This window comes from Ornithorhynchus anatinus, chromosome 2 (assembly GCF_004115215.2).
Source record: "Ornithorhynchus anatinus isolate Pmale09 chromosome 2, mOrnAna1.pri.v4, whole genome shotgun sequence".
NCBI lineage: Eukaryota > Metazoa > Chordata > Mammalia > Monotremata > Ornithorhynchidae > Ornithorhynchus > Ornithorhynchus anatinus.
This window is the reverse complement of record NC_041729.1, coordinates 161,342,434-161,370,093: the sequence shown is the minus strand read 5'-3', so window position 1 is coordinate 161,370,093 and position 27,660 is coordinate 161,342,434. Positions and strand designations below refer to the sequence as shown.

General features: G+C 50.3%; 1 protein-coding gene and 1 non-coding gene across 9 annotated transcripts in view; both read left to right on the top strand.

Annotated features, from left to right (window-relative positions):
* The window catches only part of PPFIBP1 (PPFIA binding protein 1), a 185,568-nt gene extending 161,819 nt beyond the window's left edge, over positions 1 to 23,749 (top strand). For all 8 annotated transcript variants that reach the window (XM_029057999.2, XM_029057996.2, XM_029057995.2 and 5 more), the window contains 11 exons: positions 42 to 195; positions 2,150 to 2,278; positions 4,437 to 4,587; positions 5,358 to 5,469; positions 6,151 to 6,239; positions 8,074 to 8,196; positions 10,294 to 10,419; positions 14,001 to 14,189; positions 17,295 to 17,474; positions 22,441 to 22,506; positions 23,362 to 23,749. In XM_029057999.2, the coding sequence (XP_028913832.1) occupies positions 42 to 195; positions 2,150 to 2,278; positions 4,437 to 4,587; positions 5,358 to 5,469; positions 6,151 to 6,239; positions 8,074 to 8,196; positions 10,294 to 10,419; positions 14,001 to 14,189; positions 17,295 to 17,474; positions 22,441 to 22,506; positions 23,362 to 23,448 (1,406 nt within the window). In that variant the 3' untranslated portion in view covers positions 23,449 to 23,749. The remainder of the gene's footprint in view (positions 1 to 41; positions 196 to 2,149; positions 2,279 to 4,436; positions 4,588 to 5,357; positions 5,470 to 6,150; positions 6,240 to 8,073; positions 8,197 to 10,293; positions 10,420 to 14,000; positions 14,190 to 17,294; positions 17,475 to 22,440; positions 22,507 to 23,361) is intronic.
* Positions 23,750 to 27,113: 3,364 nt separating this feature from the next.
* LOC114809683 lies at positions 27,114 to 27,232 on the top strand. Its single transcript, XR_003757460.1, has one exon. It is a non-coding gene; the product is annotated as a 5S ribosomal RNA (ribosomal RNA).
* The last annotated feature ends 428 nt before the right edge of the window (positions 27,233 to 27,660 follow it).

Here is a 27,660-nt window from a genome sequence, read left to right as displayed (position 1 = left end):
CCGGGGGCTCTAAGGCTCACTCCGCTTTGTTCTCTGAATAGCCGAGACAGAAAAGGAGCCCTCGGAGCACCTGGACCTGGCCGGCCTGGCCCCCCGGGCCAAGGGAGGAGCGGGCGGCAGTTCCCCCTTCCAGCTGGCACCCCCGTCTCCAGACTCCCGGAAGAAGCCCAGAGGCATCAGGAAGCTCTTCGGGAGGTACGCGGGACGACGAAGCGGGCATCCCTCGCGGGGCCGGGCTAGCAGGGGGACGTTTTCGCCCTCGACGCCTCGGGCATTTTAAAATCGAGCCGGGGAGGGTGAAGTGGTAGTTGTTACGCACCTACTACGTGCCGGGCACTGTAATAAGCTCGGGGGTAGATTCAGGTTTAGGAGGTTGGATACAGTCCCTGTCTCGTGGGGCTCACCGTCTCCATCCCCATTTTTCAGATGAGGTCACTGAGGCCCTGAGAAGCGAAGTGACTTTCCCAGGTCACACAGCAGACGAGAGGCGGAGCTGGGATCAGAGAAGCGGCGTGGATCGGTGCAAAGAGCCCGGCCTCGGGAGTCAGAGGTCGTGGGTTCTAATCCCGACTCCGCCACTTGTCTGCCGTGTGACCTGGGAGAGTCACTTCTCTTCTCTGGGCCTCAGTTACCTCATCTGTAAAAATGGGGATTAAAAAATGTGAGCCCCGTGGCACAATCTGATGACCCTGTACCTACCCCAGCGCTTAGAACAGTGCTCTGCACATAGTAAGCGCTTAGCAAATACCATAATTAACCCATGACCTTCTGACTCCCAAGCCCAGGCTCTATCCACTAGGCCATGCTGAGGTGCCGTTTTCAGTATGCTTCCTTGCTGGTGGTGGCGGTATTATTATCGTTGTACTAAGCGCTTGGAAGGGTACAATATAACAGTAAACAGACACATTCCCTGCCCACAATGTGCTTACCATTATTATTATTACGTGGAACCTAATAATAGTGGTAATTTTCAGTTACTTAATAATAATTGTGGTATTTGTTAAGCGTTTACTCTCCGCCAACCACTGGGGTAGATACGAGATCATCTGGTCCCACGTGGGGCTCACCGTCTGAGTGGTGGGAGAACAGGGATGGAATCCCCATTTTGTAGCTGCGGGAACTGAGACATATGAGAAGGGAAATGAATTGCTCAAAGTCACCCTGGAGACAAGTGGCGGAGCCAGAATTAGAACCCAGGTCATCTGACTTACAGACCTGTGCTCTCTCAACTAAGCCTCACTGCTTCCCACTGGACCATTCTGCTTTTTGCCAAGCACTGTACTAAGCACTGGAGTAGATACAAGATAATCAGGCCAGACACTGTACCTGTTCCACATGAGGCTCACAGTAGGAATGGCCTAGAAGAGTCAGAGAATGAGGATGCAAATGCAGTGGCTCAGATTATAATTTTCACTCAGTCTGCTTCCCCATAAGAATGGATGGATTCTAATCCTGATTTTGCCTTGGGCAAGTCACTTCACTCCTCTGGGCCTCAGTTACCTCATCTGTAAAAGGGGGATTAAGACTATGAGCCCCATGTGAGACAGGGACTGTGTCCAACCTTATTAGCTTATATCTCCCCAGTGCTTAGTCTAGTACCTGACACATAATAAATGCTTAACAAATACTAAATGTCTATATGGTAAGTGTATAAATAAAATGTATAACATAAATGTATATGATGATGATGGTATTTGTTAAGCACTTACTATGTGCCAAGCACTGTTCGAAGTGCTGGGCACTGTTCTGTGTACATATTTATATATATATATATATATATATATATATATATATATAAAATATATATACATATACAAGCAGATTAGTGACATGGGAGAAAAGAGAGGGAGCTCCAAAATTATCAGTTAAGTCATCCATCCATAGTATGTGCTGAGCACTTTCTGAGTCCCAAGCACACCCTAGACCGGAAGCTCGTTTCGGACAGGAAACATGGCTGCTAATTCTGCTGAATTCCCCCCTGCACATAGTAAGTGCTCAATAAATACAATTGATTGATGGATCGATTGAGAGAAGAGAACAAAATCCAATTTCCCTGCCCTCTAGGAACTCTCAGTCAAACGTCAACTGTTTTCTGTGCCCTCCCACCGGTCGGAAGGCCCACCTGGCTTTGTGTTTTTTCTTTTTCCAGACTTAGGAGGAGTCAGTCCACCACCTTCAACCCGGAGGACATGTCCGAACCCGAATTCAAGAGAGGAGGGACGCGGGCCACGGCGGGACCCCGGCTGGGCTGGTCTCGAGACCTCGGACAGTCCAACAAGTGAGACCATCAGGGATTAGCCCCGTGGGTGGGGGTCACGTGAAAACTCCCCCATCTGTCCGTCCCGTCGGTCCATTAGTCGGTGATATTTATGGCGCTCCTGCTGTTGGTGGAACACTGTACTGTGTGCTTAGAGCAGTCAGTCATATTTATTGAGCACTTACCATGTGCTGAGCACTGAACTAAGCGCTTGAGAGAGTCCAGTATAACAACAGAACAGACACATTCCCTGCCCCCAGTGATCTGACAGTCTAGAGAGGGAGAAGAACACACCGTAAGCAGGACACATTCATTCTTTTAATAGTATTTATTGAGTGCTTACTATGTGCAGAGCACTGTACTAAGCGCTTGGAATGTACAAATCGGTAACAGAGACAGCCCTTTGACGCGCTCAGGGTCTAATCGGGGGAGACGGACAGACAAGAACAATGGCAATAAATAGAATCGAGGGGAAGAACATCTCATTAAAACAATAGCAAATAAATAGAATCAGGGTGATGTACATCTCATTAACAAAATAAATAGGGTAATGAAGATATAGACAGGTGAGCGGACGAGTACAGTGCTGAGGGGATGGGACGGCAGAGGGGGAGGAGCAGAGGGAAAGGGGGGAGAAGAGGGTTTAGCTGTGGAGAGGTGAAGGGGTGGGCAGAGGGAGCAGAGGTGTCCCTCTCCCTCAGGCAGCTTATCAGTCAATCAATCGATGGTATTTAGTGAGTGCTTACTGTGTGCAGAGCACTGTACTAAGCGCTTTGAAGAGTCCTATATAATAGAATTAGCAGGCACAGAAATAAAGTACATATCGTAGGGGTGCTTAAGTAATAGGTAATAGCACTGGTGGTGCTGGAGTGGCAGGTTTTTGGGTTATTTTTTCTTAATGGTATTTGTTAAGTGCTCACTGTACTGCCACTAGGGTAATAGCAGCGTGGCTATTGGAAGCAGCGTGGCTCAGTGGAAAGAGCACGGGCTTTGGAGTCAGAGGTTATGAGTTTGAATCCCAGCTCCGCCACTTGTCAGCTGTGTGACTGTGGGCAAGTCACTTAACTTCTCTGTGCCTCAGTTACCTCATCTGTAAAATGGGGATTAAGACTGTGAGCCCCACGTGGGACATCCTGATTCCCCTGTGTCTACCCCAGCGCTTAGAACAGTGCTCGGCACATAGTAAGCGCTTAACAAATACCAACATTATTATTATTATTAATAATAATAATAATCATGGCACTTATTATTATTGCTTGCTAAGCATTTACTCTGTGCCAAGCATCCTGCTAAGGACTGGGGTAGATACAAGTTAATCAGGTTGGACACAGAGCCTGTCCCACATGGGGCCACAGTCTTAAACCCCATTTTACAGACGAGGGAACTGAGGCCCAGAGAAGTGAAGTGACCCGTGTTAAGATCACATAGCAGATGAGTGGCAGAGCCAGGATTAGAACCCAAGTCCTCTGACTCCCAGGCCTGTGCTCTTTCCATTAGGCCACGCTGCTTCTTCACCTGTGGGGATACAAACTGGGCTGTTGAGAAATTAAGCCGGAAAGGTCTCCCGGAGACGTGATTTCAGAAGGCAGAGAAAGCCAGCGAAAGAAATAGGGAAGGATTGACCGGAGAGGCGGGAGGAGAGCCTAACTGTCAGGAAAGCCAAGTTTAAGTAGTGTTTCTGAGAGAAAGGTGTAGATCCCCCTGGGTCGAAGCAGTGTGGTCTAGTGGTTAGAGCACAGGCCTGGGAGTCAGATGGACCCGGGTTCTATTCTCAGCTCCTTCCCTTGTCTGCTGTGTGACCTCAGCAAGTCATTTCACTTCTCTGGGCCTCAGTTGCCTCATCTGTAAAATGGAGAGTAAGGCTGCGAGCCCCATGTGGGAAAGGGACTGTGTCCAACCTGATCAACTTGTACTTACCCCAGTGCTTAAGAACAGTGCTTGGCACAGAGCTTAACAGATACCTTTTTTTAAAAAAAAAGGTACTAGCTGTGTGGTGGAAGAGGATCAGAACAGAGTCTGTTAGATTTGGGAGGGAGGAGGTCATTGGGAGAGCTCAGTCTCGGTGGAGCGGAGGGGACAGAAACTTTTTTTAAGGGTTCAAGAGAGAGTTTGGAAGTCTTCCAAAGGCCCCTGGTGGTTTTGGGGGCTGTTTCTTGAATATCCTTGTCCCCTCCGCCAGTGACCTGGACATGCCGTTTGCCAAGTGGACCAAGGAGCAGGTGTGTAGCTGGCTCCTGGATCAGGGCCTGGGCTCCTACATGAACTCAGGCAGGCACTGGATCGTGTCTGGGCAGACCCTTCTGCAGGCTTCTCAGCAGGATCTGGAAAAGGTGAGGTCTGGCCTCCTAACTCTACTCTTTCCTCCCCACCTCACTCTTTCCTCCCCACCTCACCCCTTCCTCCCCGCTCCCCTGCAACCTTCCTCACTTTCCCCTTCCTCTCCCCCGTCCCTTTCAGCCTTCCTCACTCTCCCCTTCCCCTTTGCTCCCTTTCAACCTTCTTCACTCTCCCCTTCCTCCCTGCTGGCTTTCAGTGTTCCTCACTCTCCCTTTCTTCCCCCCTCTTCAATCTTTCTCCGTCTCCCTTCTCCTCCTCCTCTTCTCTCTCTCTCTCTCCCTTCTCCGCCCCCTGACCCGGCTTCAGACCACTCTGCCAGAAAGGTAGGGGGAAGGAGGGGGAAAGGAGAAAAGGCGAAAAGAGAAACCACTAACTGAGCCTCTTGTGAGAATTCTTCGACTCTCCTGACCTCCTACTCTCGAGTCCGGTCTCAGTCGGAGATCGGTCTGACCCCCCACGACCCTGGTCCGCTCTCCTCCCTCCGGCCCCGGCTGATGCGTCAAATCCCTAGAAAGAGGAAGTGGCGTGTGGCCGTCTCGCCGTCCCCACCCTGGGTTCCCCACCCAGGCCCGACTGGACCGGTCCTTCCCAGGGTCTGGGTCCCCAAGGTCCCGCCAGTCAGTGAGGTTCCCCCGTTCCGCCCGAGGGAGGACCCGGCCTGGGTTTGGCGTCCGAGGCTTCGGCCTCCTTTGGAGGGCGATGGGCTTGCGGGGTCGTGCCCGGGACGGGGCCCCGCACGGTGCCTCTTTGCGCTTCCCCTCAGGAACTCGGCATCAAGCACGCGCTTCATCGCAAGAAGCTCCAGCTCGCCCTGCAAGCCCTGGGCTCTGAAGAGGAAAACAATCATGGGAAGCTCGACTTCAACTGGGTCACCCGTAAGGACTTTCACTCCCCCGGAGCTTCCTTTTCCCATTCTAAGCAAACGGAAACTCATTCTTTAAACCGGAGTTGCCGGTTGGGCTTTCTGGGGCCTAATAATCGCAATAATAATTATTGTGGTATTTTTTATGCACAAAATTTTTAGTTTAATGTGCCATGCACTATACTAAGAACTGGAGTAGATAAAACTTAGGTTGGACACAGTCCCCTTTTTCTTTTAAAATATTTGTTAAGTGCTTACTATGTGCCAGGCACTATAATGAGCCGCTGGGGTAGACACAAGCTAATCTGATTGGATACAGTCCCTGTCCCACCTGAGGCTCACAGTCTTAATCAGCATTTAAGAGACGAGGTAACTGAGGCACAGAGACATTAGGTGACCTGCCCAAGGTCTCACAGCAGACAAGTGGCGGAGCTGGGATTAGAACCCAGGTCCTTCCAACTCCCAGGCCTGTGCTCTAACCATTAGGCAGGCTACTTCTGTCCCACATGGAGCTCACAGCCCAAGAGGTCATGAATCCCCATTTTACAGCTGAGGAAACTGAGGCCCAGGGAAGCCAAATGACTTGCCCAGAGTCCAAGGTCCTAGTGGCGGAGTCGGGATTAGAACCTAGGCCCTCCGGCTCCGGGGCCTGTGCATCCTGACAGGTGTCTTTTGGGCATGTGTGCGTGTTTAGGGTGGCTGGATGACATCGGACTACCTCAGTACAAGACGCAGTTCGATGAAGCGAGAGTGGATGGGCGGGTGCTCCATTACCTGACCCTGGTAAGTACCCGCCATTCCCCGCTTTCATTTGCAGCGTAAACTAACTCTCTTCCCCTCTCCAAAGCCCTACTGAAAGCTCACCTCCTCCAGGAGGCCTTCCCAGACTGAGCCCCACTTTTCCTCATCTCCCGCTCCCTTCAGCGGTCACTCTGACTCGCTCCCTTTGTCCTTCCCCCCGCCCCCACCCCAAAGCACTTATGAATATATCTATTTTATTTATTTATATTGATGTCTGTTTACTTGTATTAATGTCTGTCTCCCCTCCTCTAGACTGTGAGCTTGTTGTGGGCAGGGATTGTCTCTATCTCTATTACTGAATTGCACTTTCCCAAGTGCTTAATACAGCGCTCTGCACACAGTAACTGCTCAATAAATAAAATAAAAGATAATAAATAAAATCGAATGCATGAATGCAGGGAATTTATTGAGTGCTTATTGTGTGCAGAGCGCTGTACTAAGCACTTGGGAGAGTACAGTATAACAGACACATTCCCTGCCTACTACTTTAAGCTCGACGTGGGCAGGTAATGTGCCTATATTCTGACATGGTGTCAATCAATGGAACTTAGTGAGCTCAGTCAAACTGATGGACTGGTTTTTGGAAACACCGGAGGTAATATTTCCTCCCTCTCATACTCCTGGCACTACCTGAGTTTGCATTCAAATCAGTCCTTTGATGGTACTTATTATTATTTAATTAATATTAATCATTATTAATGATAATAATTTTTGTTGTGTTTTCTATGTTCCAAGCACTGTTCTAAACCCTGGGTAGATACAGAGTAACGAGGTTGACACATGGGGCTCACAGTTTTCATCCCCATTTTACAGATGAGGTAACTGAGGCACAGAGACGTTAAGGGGCTTGCCCAAGGTCACAGAGCAGGCAAGTGGCCGAGCTGGGTTTAGAACCCTCTTCTTCTGTCTCCCAAGCCTGTGCTCTTTCCATTAAGCCACGCCGCTTCTCTAATGCTGGTATTTGTTAAGCGCTTACTATCTGCCAGGAACTGTACCTACCACTGGGGCAGATACAAGATAATGAGGTTGGACCCCATCCACGTCCCACGGGGGGCTCACGGTGTCGATCCCCCTTTTACAGATGAGGTCACTGAGGCCCAGAGAAGCGAAGTGACTTACCCAAGGTCACACCGCAGACAAGTGGCTGAGCCGGGATTGGAACCCATGACCTGCTGACTCCCAGGCCCGGGTTCTATCCACTAGGCAGTGCTGCCCGTTCATTCATTCATTCATTCATTCAGTAGTATCTATTGAGCCTTACTAGGTGCAGAGCACTGTCCTGAGCGCTTGGAATGGACCGTTGGGCAACAGATAGAGACAATCCCTGCCCAACGCCGGGCTCACGGTCTAAACGGGGGAAACGGACTGACAAAAACAAGACAACCTCATCACGATAAATAGAATCGAGGGGATGGACACCTCATTAACAAAATAAATAGGGTAATAAAAAACCTATCCGAATGAGCACAGTGCTGAGGGGAGGAGCAGAGGGAAAGGGGGCTTAGCTGAGGGGAGGTGAAGGGGGGAAGGAGGAGGGAGCAGAGGGAACAGAGAGAAAAGGGGTAGCTCAGTCTGGGAAGGCTTCTTGGAGGAGGTGAGCTCTCAAGCCGTTGAGCACTTACGGTGTGCAGAGCACTGTGCTAAGCGCTTGGGAGAACACAGTGTAACGGAGTCGGTAGACACCCTCCCCGGAGAGGGCTTGCGGGTGGCTTTCCGGGGAGGCTCCCATCCCTGGCCCCGGCCTCCGGGAGACGGGGGAGTCGGGCCCGCGCGACCTCCGTGTCCCCCCGTCTCCTCGCCCCGCGTCTCCCTGCAGGATGACCTGCTGTCCTTGAAAGTGGTTAGCGTGCTGCACCACCTCAGCATCAAGAGAGCCATCCAGGTCCTCCGGATCAACAACTTCGAACCCAACTGCCTTCGCCGGCGACCTTCGGATGAGGTAATAATAGCAACGAGGGGACTTGTTAAGCACCTACCGCGTTCTTACCGTGTTCTTACTGGTATGACTAGTTCTTACGCTGTTCTTACTGTGTTAGAGAAGCAACGTGGCCTACTGGATAGAGCCCGAGTCTGGGAATCAGAAGGTCCTGGGTTCTAATCCCGGTTGCGCCATTTGTCTGCTGTGTGACCTTGGGCGAGTCACTTCAGAAATCACTTCAGAGTCACTCCAGAAGCAGCGTGGCTCAGTGGAAAGAGCCCGGGATTGGGAGTCTGAGGCCACGGGTTCGAATTTCAGCTCCGCCACTCGTCAGCTGGGTGACTGTGGGCGAGTCACTTCACTTCTCGGTGCCTCAGTTACCTCATCTGGAAAATGGGGATGAAGACTGTGAGCCTCACGTGGGACAACCTCATTACCCCTGTATCTACCCCAGCGTTTAGAACAGTGCTGTGCACATAGTAAGCGCTTAACAAATACCAACATTATCATTATTATTATTATTACTTCACTTCTGTGGGCCTCCGTTCCCTCATCTGGAAAATGGGGATTGAGACTGTGAGCCCCACCTGGGACAAGGGACTGTGTCCAACCCAATTTGTTTGTATCTACCCCAGAGCTTAGTACAATGCCTGGAACATAATAAGCGCTTAACAAATACCATAATAATAACATTCTAAGCGCTGGGGTGGATACAGGTTAATCAAGTTGGACACAGTCCCTGTCCCACGTTTTACGTTTAATCCCCATTTTACTGATGAGGTAACTGAGGCCCAGAGAAGTAAAGCGACTTGCCCTAGGTCACCCAGCAGGTGAGTGGCAGAGCCAAGATCAGACCCCAGGTCCTCCTGACTCCCAGGGCCGTGCTCCATCCACTAAGCCGCACCGAAATAATAATAATAGCAATCATAGTATTTGTTAAGCGCTTACTGGGTGCCGAGCACTTTACTAAGCGCTGGGATAGATACGAGATAATTGGGTCCCACATAGGGCTCAGGGTCTATGTAGAATGGGGGTTGAATGCCCATTTTGCAGACGAGTGGACTGAGGCACACTTTCCCAAGGTCACTCAGCAGGTATGAGGCGCAGCTGGGATTAGAACCCAGGTCCTTCTGACTCCCAGGCTCTAACCACTAGGCCATGATGCTTCCTATTCTGTCTGCGTTGCCTAGGCACTTGGGTCTCTTCTCCCTAAGCTCTTTGAAACCCACCCCACCCCAAACCCCACAGCATTTGTCATCATCGATGGGTGCATACTATGTGCGGAGCACTGTGCTAAGGCACTTGGGAGAGGAACAGCCAACAGAGTGGGCAGACACGTTCCCTGCCCACAACGAGCTTCCAGTCTAGATGTCCGGGTCCTCGTACTCTGCCGTTTCCCCTCGCTGTGGTTTCTATTCCATTTATTTGTATTATTATTTGAGAGTCATTTGACTCTCTCTATCCCCCACGAATTGTAAGCTGCTTTAGGGCAGGGACCTGGTTGACCCATTCTGTTGCATTATACAGACCCAAGCGCTTAGCACAGTGCTGGGCACACAGTAAGCGCTCAGTAAATACCACTGATGGATCAACTGGGAATGGGCTGTCCAACAGGGGATGCGTGAGAAGGGGATCGGTCAATCAGTGGTCTTTATTCATTCGTTCATTTAATCGGATTTATTGAGTGCTTGATGTGTGCAGAGCACTGTACTAAGCGCTGGGGAGAATCAATAAAGCAGTAAACAGATTCCCTGCCCCCAGCGAGCCTACGGTCACTTACTCTGTGCAGTGAACTGAACTAAGCACTTGGGAGAACGCAATACAACGGAATTAGGGGGACGTTCCCTGCCCAAAATGAGCTTACAGTGTAGAGGGGGAGAAAAACAGGAATAAGAATCAATATGGGTTTATTCACTCCTTCATTCAATCGCATTTATTGAGCGCTTACAGTGTGCAGAGCACTGTACTAAGCGCTTGGAAAGTACAGTTCGGCAACAGATAGAGACAGTCCCTACCCGAGAACGGGCTCCCAATCTAGAAGACGGGTTACCGACGGGGAGGGGTTTTTTTGATGTTGGAAACCTGTCGCAGAAGACAGTGTGCCGGTTGTTTCGGCAGAATAACATCACGCCCTCGGAGGTCTCCCAGTGGACGAACCATCGAGTGATGGAGTGGCTCCGGTCGGTCGACTTAGCCGAATACGCACCCAACTTACGAGGCAGCGGGGTACACGGAGGACTCATGGTAAGATGGCTTCCCCGCTCAGTACAGTGCAAAACCCCGAGCCAGCTGACTGGAAATTGTCCGCCTTGGTTTTCAAAATGGGGATTAAGTCTGCGAGCCCCATGTGGGACGGGGACTTTGTCCAACCTGCTTAAGCTTCTATCTTGAGAAGCAGCGTGGCTCAGTAATAATAATGTTGGTATTTGTTAAGCGCTTACTATGTGCAGAGCACCGTTCTAAGCACTGGGGTAGATACAGGGTAATCAGGTTGTCCCACGTGAGGCTCACAGTTAATCCCCATTCTCCAGATGAGGTAACTGAGGCACGGAGAAGTGAAGTGACTTGCCCACAGTCACACAGCTGACAAGTGGCAGAGACTGGATTCGAACTCATGACCTCAGTAGAAAGAGCCCGGGCCTGGGAATCAGAAGGTCGTGGTTCTAATGCCGGTTTCCGCCACTTATCAGCTGTGTGACTTTGGGCAAGTCACTTCACTTCTCTGGGCCTCCGTTACCTCATCTGGAAAATGGGGATTTAAAAATGGTGGTATTTGTTAAGCGCTTACTATGTGCAGAGCACTGTTCTAAGCGCTGGGGGATACAAGGTGATCAGGTTGTCCCACGTGGGGCTCACAGTTTTAATCCCCATTTTACAGTTGAGGGAACTGAGGCACAGAGAAGTTACATGGCTTGCCCAAAGTCACACAGCTGGCAAGCGGCCGAGTCGGGACTAGAACCCATGGATTAAGACTGTGAGCCCCACGAGGGACAACCTGATGACCTTGTATCTACCCAGCGCTTAGAACAGTGCTTGGCACATAGTAAGCACTTAACAAATACCTAAATTATTATTATTAAATTATTATTATTATTGCCCAGTGCCTAGTAGAGTGTGTGGCACAGAGTAAGCGCTTAACAAATACTTTTTAAAAAATGGGCTAATTTCTCGAGCTCCCAGAAACCCTCAAACACAAGTGCCATTCACCATTATGCTAAATTAGAAGCGGCGTGGCCTAGTGGATAGAGCCCGGGCCTGGGAGTCCGAAGATCATGTGCTGTAGTCCCAGGCCCACCGCCTGTCTACTGTGTGACCTTAGGCGAGTCACTTCACTTCTCCGTGCTTCAGTTCCCTCATCTGTAAATTGGGAATGAAGACTGTGAGCTCCATGTGGGACAGGGATCGGGTCCAACCTGATTAGCTTATATCTACCCCAGCACTCAAAAAGTGGTGCTTGGCACATAATAAGCGCTTAACAAAAACCATAATTATTCAATCCTTCCCAGTTATCGTTGTGCTTCGTGCTGAAAGAAGGACCCACTGAAGGTGAAATCCCGGCTCCAGCACGTACACAGAAGACGCCCCCTTGACGGGCTGCCATATTTGATGTTGGCCGTGCACGGCACTGTTTTCTCTTTTGCTTCCCGTCTCGGGTTCCTTACCCAGCTTCCACGCAATGAGAAGCAGCGTGGCTTAGTGGAAAGAGCCCGGGTTTGGGAGTCAGAGGTCGTGGGTTCTAATCCCCGCTCCGCTACTTGTCAGCTGTGGGACTTTGGGCAAGTCACTTCACTATTCTGGGCCTCAGTTACCTCACCTGGAAAATGGGGATTGAGACTGTAAGCCCCACGTGGGACAACCTGATGACCTTGTATCCCCTCCCAGCGCTTAGAATAGTGCTTGGCACATAATAAGTGCCTAGCAGATAGCAAAAAAAACCAAACCCACAAGAAGAGTCTCTCCTCCTCTGCCTCCACTGCGCTCCGCTGAGCTCGCATCCTCCTTCCACACCCAGTTTTCTCTGGGAAGCAACAGTGTTGGAGGCTGGGTCTACCCGGGTCCTTTAAAATGCTTCTTCTGCCCTCCTGGTTTTCCAGTTCCCCACTCTCAACTCATATTACCTGGCCTTAGTGGCTAGAGTACGGGCCTGGGAGTCAGAAAGACCTGGGTTCGAATCCAGCCTCCACCACATCACGCCTTGGGCAAGACACCGCATTCATTCAGTCTCATTTATGAGTGCTTATTGTGTGCAGAGCACTTGGGAGAGTACAGTAGAACAATAAACAGACACATTCCCTGCCCACAACAAACTTCCAGTCTACTTCACTTCTCTGGGCCTCAGTTCCCTCCTCTGTAAAATGGGGGTTAAGAGTATGAGCCCTCTATGGGACAGGGCTCATTGCTTGCATCTACCCCAGTGCTTAGAACAGTACCTTGCACATAGTAAGTGCTTAACCAGTACTATAATCATTATTATTATCATTGTCGTATCTACCCCAGTGCTTAGAATAGTGCCTGGCGCATAGTTAGCACTTATCAAGTACCATAATCATTATTAATAATGTTGGTATTTGTTAAGCGCTTACTATGTGCAGAGCACTGTTCTAAGCGCTGGGGGAGATACAGGGTCATCAGGTTGACCCACGTGAGGCTCACAGTTAATCCCCATTTGACAGATGAGGTCACTGAGGCACAGAGAAGTGAAGTGACTTGCCCACAGTCACACAGCTGACAAGTGGCAGAGCTGGGATTCGAACTCATGACCTCTGACTCCCAAGCCCGTGCTTTTTCCACTGAGCCACACTGCTTCTTCTTATTATTGTTGTATCTACCCCATTGATTAGAACAGTGCCTGGCACATAGTAAGCGCTTAACAAGTACCATAATTATTATTATTGTATTTACCCCACTGCTTAGAACAGTGCCTGGCACACAGTAAGTGCTTAAGAAGTACTGTAATCATTATTATTATTTATTGTTGTATCTACCCCAACGCTTAGAACAGTGCCTGGCACATAGCAAACGCTTAACAAGTACCATAATAATAATTATTATTATTGTATCAACCCCAGTGCTTAGAACAGTGCCTGGCACAGAGTAAGTGCTTAATGAGTACTGTAATCATTATTATTGTTGTTGTTGTATCTACCCCAGTGCTTAGAACAGTGCCTGGCACATAGTAACCGCTTACCAAGTACCATAATCATTATTATTATTTATTGTTGTATCTACCCCAGTGCTTAGAACAATGCCTGGCACATAGCAAGTGCTAACCAAGTACCATAATAATAATTATTATTATTGTATCAACCCCAGTGCTTAGAACAGTGCCTGGCACACAGTAAGTGCTTAATGAGTACATTAATCATTATTATTGTTGTTGTTATATCTACCCCAGTGCTTAGAACAGTGCCTGGCACATAGTAACTGCTTACCGAGTACCATAATCATCATTATTATTTATTGTTGTATCTACCCCAGCGCTTAGAACAGTGCCTGGCACATAGTAAGCGCTTACCAAGTACCATAATAATTATTACTGTATCTACCCCAGTGTTTCGAACAGTGCCTGGCACACAGTAAGTGCTTAATGACTACTGTAATCATTATTATTGTTGTTGTTTTATCTACCCCAGTGTTTCAAACAGTGCCTGGCACACAGTAAGTGCTTAATGAGTACTGTAATCATTGTTATTGTTGTTGTTTTATCTACCCCAGTGTTTCGAACAATGCCTCGCACACAGTAAGTGCTCAACAGTTCCCGGACGGCCAGGATATAAGGCAGCGTCCCAGGCTCCCGAGCTCATCCACTCGGCTTTGTCTTGCAGGTTCTGGAGCCGCGTTTTAACGTGGAGACGATGGCCCAGTTGTTAAACATCCCACCCAACAAGACGCTCCTGAGGCGCCATTTAGCCACCCACTTCAACCTACTGATCGGGCAGGAGGCCCAGCAGCAGAAGCGGGAGGCTATGGAGTCGCCAGATTACGTCCTGCTAACGGCCACCGCCAAAGTCAAGGTAGGCCGGGCTTCGTTAGCCACTGCCAGGTGGGCCGGCCCACTTAGTTCGTTCATTCCTGAGAAGCCGCGTGGCTCAGTGGCAAGAGCCCGGGCTTGGGAGTCGGAGGGCGTGGGTTCTAATCCTGCCTATGCCGCTTACCAGCTGTGTGACCTGGGGCAAGTCCCTTCACTTCTCTGTGCCCCAGTTCCCTCATCTCTAAAAAGGAGGGTGAAGACTGTGAGCCCCACGTGAGACAACCTGATTACCTTGTATCTACCCCAGCGCTTAGAACAGTGCTTGGCACATAGTAAGCACTTAAATACCATCATTATCATTTATTCATTCATTCGTATTAATTGAGCGCTTACTGTGTGCGGAGCACTGTACTAAGCGCTTGGGAGAGGACAGTAAGACAATAAACAGATACATTCCCTGCCTACGGCGAGCTTACAGTCGAGAGGGGAAGATGGACATTAGTAGAATTAAATAAGGGACAGATATGGACATAAATGGTGTGGGACTGGGAGGGGGAATGAGTAAAGGGAGCATGTCAGGGTGACATAAAAGGAGTGGGAGAAGAGGAAAGGAGGGCTTAATCAGGGAAGGCCTTTGGAAGGCGGTTGTTATTGTGATTTTTGTCATTATGGCATTTGTTAAGCGCTTACTGCGTGCCAGGCTCTGTTCCAAGTGCTGGGGTAGATACAAACTAATCAGGTTGTCCCACGTGGGGCTCATATTTTTTAATCCCCGTTTTTACAGATGAGGTAACTGAGGCACAGAGAAGTTAAGTAACTTGCCCAAGGTCACACAGCAGACAAGTGGCGGAGCCGGGATTGGAACCCAAGACCTCTGACTCCCAAGTCCGTGCTCTTCCCATTAAGCCACGCTGCTTCTCTAAAAATAATTACAGTATTTGTTAAGTGCTTACTATGTGCCCAATACTGTTCTAAGCGCTGGGGGAGACACAAGGTAACCACGTGGGGCTCCCAGTCTTCATCTCCATTTTATGGATGAGGGAACTGAAGCACAGAGAAGTCAAGTGACTTGCCCAAAGTCACCCAGCTGACAGGTGGGGAGCTGGGATTAGAACCTCTGACTCCTAAACCCAGGCTCTTTCCACTGAGCCACGTGGCAACGGGAGAGGGGGAGAGGGAGTTCAGACCTTATCTGGCCGAAGGCGCCGAGGGTGATGGGTGACACCGTGGGGACGACGGGGTCCTGGAATATTCGGGTATTTGCTGGGTGGTAGGATTTGGGTCCAGTTCTGATTGGCGGGACTTTGAGCGACCGGATGGGGTGAGCAGAGTTGGGGGCGTCCTTGTTTGCCAGCTCCTCGACCGGCCTTTCAGGGACTACCCTTGTGAGCTGAGGAGAGATGGCAGAGGCCCAAAGTGATGCGAGAGTTGGGTGGTAAACCCCTCCCCGCCACTCCTCCTCGGCCCAGCTCCGTCCTTCCCCTGCCGTGTCCAGTTCAGCGGGGTCCGAGGGGGCGGGTCCCCCCCAAATGGCTCCTAAGAGAAGCACCTGGGTTTTAATCCCAGCTCTGCCAATTGTCTCTTGTGTGACCTCGGTCTCCTCTGTAAAATGGAGATTAAAACTGGGAGCCCTGTGCAGGGCAGAGCCCGTGTCCTACCCGATTAACTTGTATCTACCCCAGCACTTAGTACAGTGACTCGCATCCAGTAAGTACTTATCAAATACCATAAACTCCAACCCGATTTGCTTGTCTCCACCCTAGCGCTTAGTACAGTGCCTGGCACATAGCCCTTAAAAAATATTATTATTATGATGATGATGATGATGATGATTAAGCACTTAACAAATGCAGTAAAAAAAAAGAGCCTGCTTCTTCTCACTCACTTCTTTTCCCCATTCAACTCATCTAGGGCCTGGGCTGAGAGCCATGAAGGGCCCAGAGAACCCAAACGTCAATCACCCCTTCCTTTCCCTTCCGTGCCCTGTCAATCCCCCCTTCCTTTCCCTTCCGTGCCCTGCCCCGCTCCCTCCGGTTCTCTCCACTTGGCTACCAGTGCAGTTTCTCCCTCTTCCTTAGTCTGATGCTTTGCAGACCGCCGGGGAAGAGGCAGCTTCTGATAGCTGCCTCCGGTCCCGACTTCTAAGACAACGTGCGCGGAAAGCAGCACGAAACCGTTGCTTGCAGTGTTGAAGGGCACGAGTCCGCCGTCAGAGAAGCCTTAGTAACTTAATGATTAAGGTATTTATTAGGCATGTACAGTGTTGGAAGGTACCATGCTAAGGGCTGGGGTGGATAACGAGATAATCGGCCGGGTAATTAGGTATTTTTTAGGCATGGACGATGTTGGAAAGCGCTGTGCTAAAGACTGGGGTAGATACAAGACGTTCTGCTAGGTAATTACGATATTTATTAACACTGATGGGATTTGTTAAGTGCGTACTTGTGCCAGGCACTGTACTGGGCAAGTAACAGTGTTTGAAAGTACCGTGCTAAGCACTGAGGTGGATACAAAATAATCGGCTCAGTAATTACGGTATTTATTAGGCTCATAGAGTGTTTGAAAGCTACGTGCTGAGGCTGGGGTAGGTAGGAGATAATCGGCTCAGACGCTGTCCACGTCTCACGAAGGACTCACAAGCTAAGATAGGAGAGCGGGGACTACATCCCCATTTTACCACTGAGGAAACTGAGGTCCAGAGCCGTTAAGTGACTTTCCCCAGGTTGGAGAGCAGTGCGGTGTTAGAACTGTCTTCAAACTCGCTTTTTCCACTAGGCCATGTGCCCTCTCTTCAACTCGTCGATGAGAAAACTGAGGCCCAGAGAGGTTAAGTGACTCGCCCGAGGTCACAGAGCAGACCTTCACTCTTTGCCTGCTTCCTCGTTGGACTGCCCCTCCGGCTCCCTGTTGGGGGCTTTATTTAGTGTCCCCCCGCCCCCTCAGCTCCGGCTGCTCCGGCTAAAGACAAGAGGCTGGAGTTTTCTCCTCCTGTCAGTAGCCTGTCTGCAAAGGTCCTCTTGACCAAATCCAAAGCAGCGTTAGCTGGGAAGCGAGCTCGTTCAAAACGTGGTCCTCCTGAGAGTCGTCGAGGTGGGGGGAGCGGAGAGAATTACTGACTTCCTACTTTCGCACTGTTTTTCTCTCAAAGCCAAAGAAGCTCACCTTCAGCAATTTTGGGAATCTGAGGAAGAAGAAGCAAGAAGACGGAGAGGAATACATCTGTCCCATGGAATTGGGACGGACGTCGGGAAACGGGTCGAAGAAAGGGTACAAACCTGGCTTGGACATCCCCCTCTATGACGACGATGACCTGGACAGATTAGAGCAGGTAAACTTAAGTCACTGTCGTTCCAGGGCTCTGAGGGATATGACACCGTTCACTCAATCGTATTTATTGAATGCTTACGGTGTGCGAAGCACTCTACTAGGCGCTTGGGAGAGTACAGTATAACAATAGGCAGGCACATTCCCTGCCCACCACGTGCTTACAGTCCAGGTACCATCGCCGTCCCCCACGGAGCTCACCAACTAACTCATCCCTATTTTACAGATGAAGAAACTGAGGCTCAGAGAGGTTAAGAGACTTGCCCAAGGCCACCCAACAGCCAGTGGCAGACCCGTATTCTGGTCCACCTCTGGTGCTCTTTCTGCTAGACAACCGGTCCAAAAAGTTTGATTTAGCTGAAATTACCAGCTCGGGTATTTTGGATGTTTTTTCTTTGACAGTGAACCCACACAATTACAAATCTTCCTTCTTGCATTTATCCTCAACTCCTCCAATCAGTCAGTGGTATTTATTGAGCGCCTGCTGTGTGTGTAGCACTGTACTAAGCGCTCAGGAGAATACATTATAACAGATGGGATAGGACACATTCCCTGCCCACAATGAGCTTACAGCCTAGAGGGAATTCCATGGTGGAGTGCTCTCTCTCTCTCTTCCTTAAGTCAATCAGTGACTCGGTGGAATTTAGTGAGCACTTTACTAAGCACTTGGGAGAGTATAATACAACAGAATTCGATGTGGGTAGGGAATGTGTCTGTTTATAGTTGTATTGTACTCTCCCAAGTGCATAATACAGTGCTCTGTACACAGTAATGCTCAATAAATATGACTGACTGAATGAAAGAATTAGTCGGATTTATTGAGTGCTTACTAGGTGCAGAACACTGTACTCCGTCCTCTCCAGGTTCTCCTCTTATCTCTCTGGCCGGTCATTCTCGGTCTCCTTCGCAGGCTCCTCCTCCCCCTCCCATCCTCTAACTGTTGGGGTTCCTCAAGGGTCAGTTCTCGGCCCTCTTCTGTTCTCCATCTACACTCACTCCCTCGGTGAACTCATCTGCTCTCACGGCTTCAACTATCATCTCTATGCAGATGACACACAGATCTACATCTCCGCCCCTGTCCTCTCCCCCTCCCTTCAGGCTCGTATCTCCTCCTGCCTCCAAGACGCCTCTACTTGGATGTCGGTCCGCCACCTAAAACTCAACATGGCCAAAACTGAGCTCCTCATCTTCCCTCCCAAACCCGGTCCTCTCCCAGACTTCCCTATCACCGTGGATGGCACGACCATCCTTCCCGTCTCTCGGGCCCGTGACCTCGGTGTCATCTTTGACTCGTCTCTCTCGTTCACCCCACGCATCCGATCCGTCACCGAAACCTGCCGGTCTCACCTTTATAATATCGCCAAGATCCACCCTTTCCTCTCCACCCAAATGGCTATCTTACTGTTACAGGCTCTCGTAATATCCTGGCTGGATTATTGTGTCAGCCAGCTCTCTGATCTCCCTTCCTCCCGTCTCTCCCCGCTCTGGTCTATTCTTCATTCCGCTGCCCGGATCATCTTCCTGCAGAAATGCTCTGGGCCTGTCACTCCCCTTCTTAAAAACCTCCAGTGGTTGCCTATCGACCTCCGCACCAAACAAAAACTTCTCACTCTAGGCTTCGAGGCTCTCCGTCACCTTGCCCACTCCTACCTCTCCTCCCTTCTCTCTTTCCACTGCCCACCCCGCACGCTCTGCTCCTCCGCCGCCCACCTCCTCACCAGCCCCCGTTCTCGCCCGTCCCGCCGTCGACCCCCGGGCCACGTCGTCCCGCGGTCCCGGAACACCCTCCCTCCTCACCTCCGCCAAACTCTTTCTCTTCCCCTCTTCAAAGCCCTACTGAGAGCTCACCTCCTCCAGGAGGCCTTCCCACACTGAGCTTCCCCTTTTCCCTCTGCTCCCTCAGCTCCCCCTCTACCCCCGCCCCTTCACCTCCCCTCAGCTAAGCCCTCTTCTGCCCCCTTTCCCTCTGCTCCTCCCCCTCTCCCTTCCCCTCCCCTCAGCACCATACTCGTCCGCTCAACTGTATATATTTTCATTATCCTATTTATTTTGTTAATGAGATGTACATCACCTTGATTCTATTTATTGCTATTGTTTTAATGAGATGTACATCCCCTTGAGTCTATTTATTGCTATTGTTTTTGTCTGTCTCCCCCGATTAGACTGTAAGCCCGTCAAAGGGCAGGGACTGTCTCTATCTGTTACCGATTTGTACTTTCCAAGCGCTTAGTACAGTGCTCGGCACATAGTAAGCGTTCAATAAATACTATTGAATGAATGAATGAAAGTACTAAGCACTTGGGAGAGTACAACATAACAATATAACAGAAACATTCCCTTCATTCCCTGCCCAGATGAGCTTACAGTCTGGAGGGGGAAACAGACATTAATATAAATAAATCAATTACAGATATGAGTGTAAGTCCTGTGGGGCTGGGAGGGGAGATTCCCTGCCCATATTCATTCATTCATTCATTCATTCAATAGTATTTATTGAGCGCTTACTATGTGCAGAGCACTGTACTAAGCGCTTGGGATGAACAAGTCGGCAACAGATAGAGACGGTCCCTGCCGTTTGACGGGCTTACAGTCTAATCGGGGGAGATGGACAGACAAGAACGATGGCAATAAATAGAGTCAAGGGGAAGAACATCTCGTAAAAGCAATGGCAACTAAATAGAATCAAGGCGATGTACAATTCATTAACAAAATAAATAGGGCAATGGAAATATATACAGTTGAGCGGACGAGTACAGTGCTGTGGGGATGGGAAGGGAGAGGTGGAGGAGCAGAGGGAAAAGGGGAAAAAGAGGGTTTAGCTGTGGAGAGGTAAAGGGGGGGGGTGGGAGAGGGAGTAGAGGGAGAAGAGGAGCTCAGTTTGGGAAGGCCTCTTGGAGGAGGTGAGTTTTAAGTAGGGTTTTGAAGAGGGGAAGAGAATCAGTTTGGCGGAGGTGAGGGAGGGCGTTCCGGGACCGCGGGAGGACGCGGCCCGGGGGTCGACGGCGGGATAGGCGAGACCGAGGGACGGCGAGGAGGTGGGTGGCGGAGGAGCGGAGCGTGCGGGGTGGGCGGTAGAAAGAGAGAAGGGAGGAGAGGTAGGAAGGGGCAAGGTGATGGAGAGCCTTGAAGCCTAGAGTGAGGAGTTTTTGTTTGGAGCGGAGGTCGATAGGCAACCACTGGAGTTGTTTAAGGAGGGGAGTGACACGCCCAGATCGTTTCTGCAGGAAGATGAGCCGGGCAGCGGAGTGAAGAATAGACCGGAGCGGGGCGAGAGAGGAGGAAGGGAGGTCAGAGAGAAGGCTGACACAGTAGTCTAGCCGGGATATAACGAGAGCCCGTAGCAGTAAGGTAGCCGTTTGGGTGGAGAGGAAAGGGCGGATCTTGGCGATATCGTAGAGGTGAAACCGGCAGGTCTCGGTAATGGATAGGATGTGTGGGGTGAACGAGAGAGACGAGTCAAGGACGACACCGAGATTGCGGGCCCGAGAGACGGGAAGGACGGTCGTGCCATCCACGGTGATAGAGAAGTCTGGGAGAGGACCGGGTTTGGGAGGGAAGATGAGGAGCTCAGTCTCGCTCATGTCAAGTTTTAGGTGGCGGGCCGACATTCAGGTGGAGACGTCCCGGAGGCGGGAGGAGATGCGAGCCCGAAGGGAGGGGGAGAGGACAGGGGCGGAGATGTAGATCTGCGTGTCATCTGCATAGAGATGGTAGTGAAGCCGTGAGAGCGAATGAGTTCACCGAGGGAGTGAGTGTAAATGGAGAACAGAAGAGGGCCGAGAACTGACCCTTGAGGAACTCCAACAGTTAAAGGATGGGAGGGGGAGGAGGCGCCAGCGAAGGAGACCGAGAATGACCGGCCAGAGAGGTAAGAGGTGAACCAGGAGAGGACGGAGTCCGTGAAGCCAAGGTGAGATAAGGTATGGAGGAGGAGGGGATGGTCGACGGTGTCAAAGGCAGCAGAGAGGTCAAGGAGGATCAGAATGGAGTAGGAGCCATTGGATTTGGCAAGAAGGAGGTCACGGGTGACCTTAGAGAGAGCAGTCTCGGTAGAGTGGAGGGGACGGAAGCCAGATTGGATGGGGTCTAGGAGAGAATGGGACTAACAGTCCCATTGGAACAGTCCCATATGGAACTAACAGTCTAGAACATATATATAATAATAATAACAATAATAATAATGGTATTTGTTAAGTGCTTACTATGTGCCTAGCAATGGGGCTCACAGTCTTACTCCCCATTTTACAGATGAGGTAACTGAGGCCCGGAGAATAATAATAATAATAATAATGTTGGTATTTGTTAAGCGCTTACTATGTGCAGAGCACTGTTCTAAGCGTTGGGGAAGATACAGGGTAATCCGGTTGTCCCACTTGAGACGCACAGTCTTAATCCCCATTTTTACAGATGGGATAACTGAGGCACAGAGAAGTGAAGTGACTTGCCCTAAGTCACACGGCTGATTAGTGGTGGAGCCAGGATTAGAACTCACGACCTCTGATTCCCAAGCCCGGGCTCTTTCTACTAAGCCACACTGCTTCTCCTGCATATATACACATATATACACACACACATACACAGACACTCTGTACACACACACACACACACACACACACACACACTACTCTCTCATCATTCATTCAGTCGTATTATTGAGTGCTTACTGTGTGCAGAGTACAGTGCTCAGTACAGTGGTCTGCACACAGTAAGCGCTCAGTAAATATAATTGAATAAATGAATGCAGAGCACTGCAATAGCCCTTGGAAAGTACAGTTCAGCAACAGAGAGAGGCCCTGCCCACAACAGGATCATCTTTTCTTCCTCTTTCCCGCACTTCCCCCCACCGTTCTCTTGTCTCCTTCCGAGCCTCCCTTTTTTCTTCCCCCATCCCGTCCCTTCCTTCTACCTTCAACTATGGCGGCAAAGGTCCGGAATCCCCCAGGTGAACTCTCGATGATTTGTCTCTGTAGATGGAGGACTCCGAGGGGACGGTGAGACAGATCGGCGCGTTTTCCGAAGGCATCAACAACTTAACGGTAAGTCCCCAAAATCACTTGTAGACTATCGATTCCGTAGCTCCGCGTATCCGCACGCCGCGGTTCGGGCCCGGGGGTGGTAGCGGCGTTTATCGAGTAGCTGCTGGGTGCAGTGCGCTGTACTGAGCGTCTGCGAGGAGCTTACACCTGTGAGGAGACGGAGACATGTGACTGCAGACCGGAAGCTTCCTGTGGGCAGGGACCGTGTCTTCCAACTCTGCTGGGTTGGAACGATAATCGTGGTATTTGTTAAGCGCTTCCTCTGTGCCGAACACTGTTCTGAGCACTGCGGTAGATACAAAGTTATCAGGTTGGGCACAGTCCCTGTCCCACATGGGGCACACAGTCTTCATCCCCATTTTACAGATGATGTAAATGAGGCCCAGAGATGTGAAGTGACTTGCCCAAGGTCTCACGCAGAAGGCTCGTGGTGGAGCCGGGATTAGAACCCAGGTCCTCTGACCCAGGCCCGGGCTCTTTCCATTCGGCCATACTGCTTCCTTTTTTTTTTCCTTTTATATGGTATTGGTTAAGCGCTCACTATGTGCCAGGCACTGTTCTAAGCGCTGGGGTAGATACAAGGTCATTGGGGTGAACACAGTCCGCTTGGGATAGAATGCCCATTTTACAGAGAAGGTAATAGGTGCAGAGAAATGAAATGACTTGCCCGAGGCCACACCACGGGTAAGCGGCAGAGCCGAGACTAGAACCCATGTCCTTCCGACTCCCGGGCCCGTGCCCCGTCCACTGGGCCGAGCTTCTTCTCAAGCACGTAGTTTAGAGCCGCCCCTAGTAAGCGCTCAATAAGTGCCATCGGTTGATTGATTGATAGATAACCCTGTCTCTGTTTTCCAGCACATGCTGAAAGAAGATGAAATGTTCAAAGATTTCGCCGCCCATTCTCCCAGTGCTAGTATTACGGATGAAGACTCAAATGTGTGACGGCGACCAGCAGAGCCTAGAGCGAAGAGCTTTTTTGATCTGGTGTAAAAAAAAAACACTTTCGGTATATACAATGAAATGGGCAGCGAATGATGTATAGTCGGTTGCTCTTGCTTCTTTTTCTTAGAAGTGATATTTTTTTGGATGGAGGGCGGAGAGCAAGAAGCCTGGTCTGAAATTGTCACGAAATGAGACACTGGTCAATGATTGAATGATTGTTTTTGCTCTATTTAATGTACAAACCTGTGACATATTTTTTAAGTATTGCCTTTGAAATGAATATATTAACCTACTTCTCCTACTCCTAGTCCAAACCATGGACGATACCCAAGGAACACCGACCATTAAGTGGATTTTTCAGCTGTGAGCATTCAGCCTCCTTTTGCGTCAGTATTTGCTGTAGCTTTTTTAGTTGGGAAAAGTCAGTAATCACTGGGGAATCTGTTGGAAAGGATTTATTAAATCAACCCCCGCGTTTTCGCAAATCACTATTGTATCGGACTCTCCCAAGCACTTAGTACAGTGCCTGCCAGAGAAAGTGCTCCGTAAATTCCGGCGATGGATCCATTCAGTGGGGACATCCAGGAGCAAGTCCAACTCCCACCGTGTCATGCCTTTTGCTGTCTTATTTTTGTATAGTTTGCTAAAATCGACGTACGTACACAGATATGTGTGCTGGGGAGTAACGGTGTCGATCATGAGGAGCGGGAAGTCTTTAGATCTGAGGAGCGAATCGTCGATCTCTAGAAATGATTTCTGTGGTATTGGACGTGCCCCATCAATGCTGGCCAGCCTCGTGGGATTTCCATCACACCATTTGGGTCCCATAAGGAGGATAAATTGAGGGGAGCCAGGGAGCGGGGTAGGGAGTGCTTCTACTCTCCAAGCGCTTAGTACAGTGCTCTGCACACCATAAGCGCTCAATAAATACAAATGAATGAATGAATACGGCGTTCAGAATCGCCTCGTAATTTGAAAAGCACCCTTTCAAATGAAAAAACATCCCATCAGTGAAGTGCAATCCTTTTCCTCAATAATTCTGGCATTTGTTAAGCACTTGCTATATTTGTCTTGAGGATGGACATGGTCCTTGTTCCACATGGGCACACAGTGGGGATTCAAAACCTGTTCTCCCTCCTCCTTAAACTGAAAACCCCATGTGGGACCTGATTGGAGAAGCAACGTGGTTCAGTGGAAAGAAACCCGGGCTTGGGAGTCAGAAGTCACGGGTTCTAATCCTGCCTCCACCACTTGTCAGCTGTGTGACTTTGCGCAAGTCACTTCATTTCCTCTGTGCTTCAGTGACCTCGTCTGCAAAATGGGGATTAAGACTGTGAGCCCCACAGAGAACAACCTGATTACCTTGTATTCCCCCCCCCCCCAACTCAGTGCTTAGAACACTGCTTGGCACATAGTAAGTGCTTAACAAATACCATTATTATTATTGTATCTATCCCAGTGCCAAGTACAGCCTCGGCAGCGCTTAACAAATGCCATGATCGTTATCCTTATTAATCGATCCCCATTTTACAGACGAGGACACTGAATCCCAGAGAGGTTGAGTGACTTAGCTAAGGTCTCCCAGTAGGCGAGGGGTGAGAACTGAGCCTCCAACCCAGGTCTCCCGACTTCTAATCCCTTGGAAAACGGACACTTCCATCCGGAACCTTCCATCCGCTACAGTGACCACAGCCTACGAAGAGTCTGTTCCGTTCGGTCGGCCGTTCTTGAGAGAGGACGCAGGCCAGGGGAAACAAACTGCTCAGATTATCCCAGGTGTCAATTTGTACAGTGATGACTATTGAATCCTTCACCATGATGGGAAGTGTGACTTAATGATGATGGACAAGAGCTTTAATAAAAGAATAAATGGAAAGGACATTGAAAGCTCCTCGGGTGGACCCCGGCCTTGAATGCACGATAGGGATTGTTTGGGTAAATCATCGCAGCTGTTCTACAGTTGTAGCCCTCGGGGCTCTCACTCTGTGATCAGGAAGGGCTGGGTGGATCCTCCCCTAACCGTGGCATTTACCAAGGGCTTACTATGTGCCAAGCACTGTAGAAAGCACCGGGGGAGATATAAGACGATCAGGTCGGACACAATCTAGACTCCTTGTCTCCTCGTGGGCAGGGAACGGGTCTACCAACTCTTATAGTCTCCTCTCTCAAGCGCCTAGTTCGGTGCTCGCACCTAGTACAGTGCTCTGCACACAGCAAGCGCTCAGTAGATAAGATTGATTGATGGACACAGGCTGTGGCCGTAAAAGCAGTAGTGGTAATGGTATCTACTAAACACCTCCTGAATGCCCTGTACTAAACGCTTGGAAAGAACGTCAAAAGCACCTGACGTGTTCCCTGCCCTCTTGGAGCTCACACCCTAAAATAGGGAGACAGACCAAGGGAGGACCGGTCACAGGCGGTGGGATAGGAATAAAGAAAATCGAATGTTGGGTCAGTTAGACGTGTATGCACCGGGGTCAAGAATGGGCATGAATAAATACTCAGGTGAAAGACACACTCAGGGATACGGAGAGGTTATCGAGGTCTATCACGTCAGGACACGTCAGATGGTTCCTTTCCCTCCTTGGAGGCAAAGGAGGCTGAGGAAGCAGAAGTGGGCACTGAAGCAATGTGGCTCCGTGGGAAGAGCGCGGGTTTGGGAGTCAGAGGTCATGCGTTCTAATCCCCACTCCACCGCGTATCAGCTGTGTGACTTTGGGCAAGTCACTTCACTGACAGTGTCTCAGTTCCCTCAGTTGTAGAGGAGGGATTAAAACTGTGAGCTCCACGTGGGACAACCCCTAATTACATTGTATCTCTGGCACTTAGAACACTGCTTGGCCCGGAAAACGCTTAACAAATACCATCATCGCTATTATCATTATTATAATACCACCGGATGGGCTCATTCATTAATTCCTCCAATCAATCACATTTATTAAGGACTTTGTGCAGAGCACTGTACTAAGCAATGGGGAAGGGGCAATACAAGAGTGGAGAAAATACCCGCCCACAATAAACTCAAAGTCTAGCGGGGGTGGGGGGAACCACCACAGGAATGAATACATATAAACAAAAATGAACATGAATAAGTAAAATTACAGACATACATAAGTGCTGTGAGGACGGAAAAGGAGGGAAGAACAGAGGTACTGAGTCAGGTGAAATGAAAGGGAGTGGGACATGAGGAAAAGCGGGACTTGGTCTGGCATAGACGCATATCCAAGATCCAAATATCCATATATCCAAATATGTGCCTTCAATATGATTCTGTAGGGGAGGAGAGTCATTATCGGTTAGGATGGTAGCGGGTGAACGCTTCCTAGGTGCCAAGCACTATTACAAGAGATGAGGGAGGTACAAAGTAATCAGATTGTCCAATCTCACGATCTCCATTTTACAGATGAGTTAACTGAGGCCAGAAAAATGAAGTGAATTGCCTTAAGTCACACAGTTAATGAATGGCAGTGTAAAATGAAAACCCACAACCTCTAAATATCCAGGCTGTACGCTTTCCACTAACCAATGCTAGCCCAGCTAGGTGGAGAGGCCGAAGGCCTGGGGGCCCGTACCGCGGTCTGGCACGGCCCGGACCCTCCGGTGCTATGGGGCGGCGGGTCCGGCGGCTGTTGAGCCAGAAGGGGGTTGTCGGCGAGAGGGCTGACGTCTACGGCCATACCACCCTGAACGCGCCCGATCTCGTCTGATCTCGGAAGCTAAGCAGGGTCGGGCCTGGTTAGTACTTGGATGGGAGACCGCCTGGGAATACCGGGTGCTGTAGGCTTTTGCTGCCGCCCCACCCGACCGGCTGCCCTTTTGCAGTGACCTCGGAGGCCGGACGAGCTCCCTCCTGCCAGCAGGCCGCAGGCGGGCCCCGGCCGGAGCCACCGACACCTTCACTGCAGAGCCCAAGCCTCTCTAGGGGCAAGGCAGGCAGACCGAGGGAGACAGGCAGACTGAGGGAGTCAGTCAGGTAGACAGGCCGCACGCAGAGATAGAGAGGTAAGTCGCGAGCCACGGAGAGGCGGGCAGGAAGGTGGGCAGGAAGGCCGGCAGAGAGTCTCTGGGCGGTGGGCACATCCCCAGTGGGAGGGCAGGGGAGAGGCAGCAGGGGGCCAGAAGGAGATAGAGAGAGAGAGAGAGAGGTAAGTAGCCAGGCAGGCAGGGAGGCAGGCGGGCCCGAGGAGGCCCGGAGAGGCCGGGCCTGCAAGA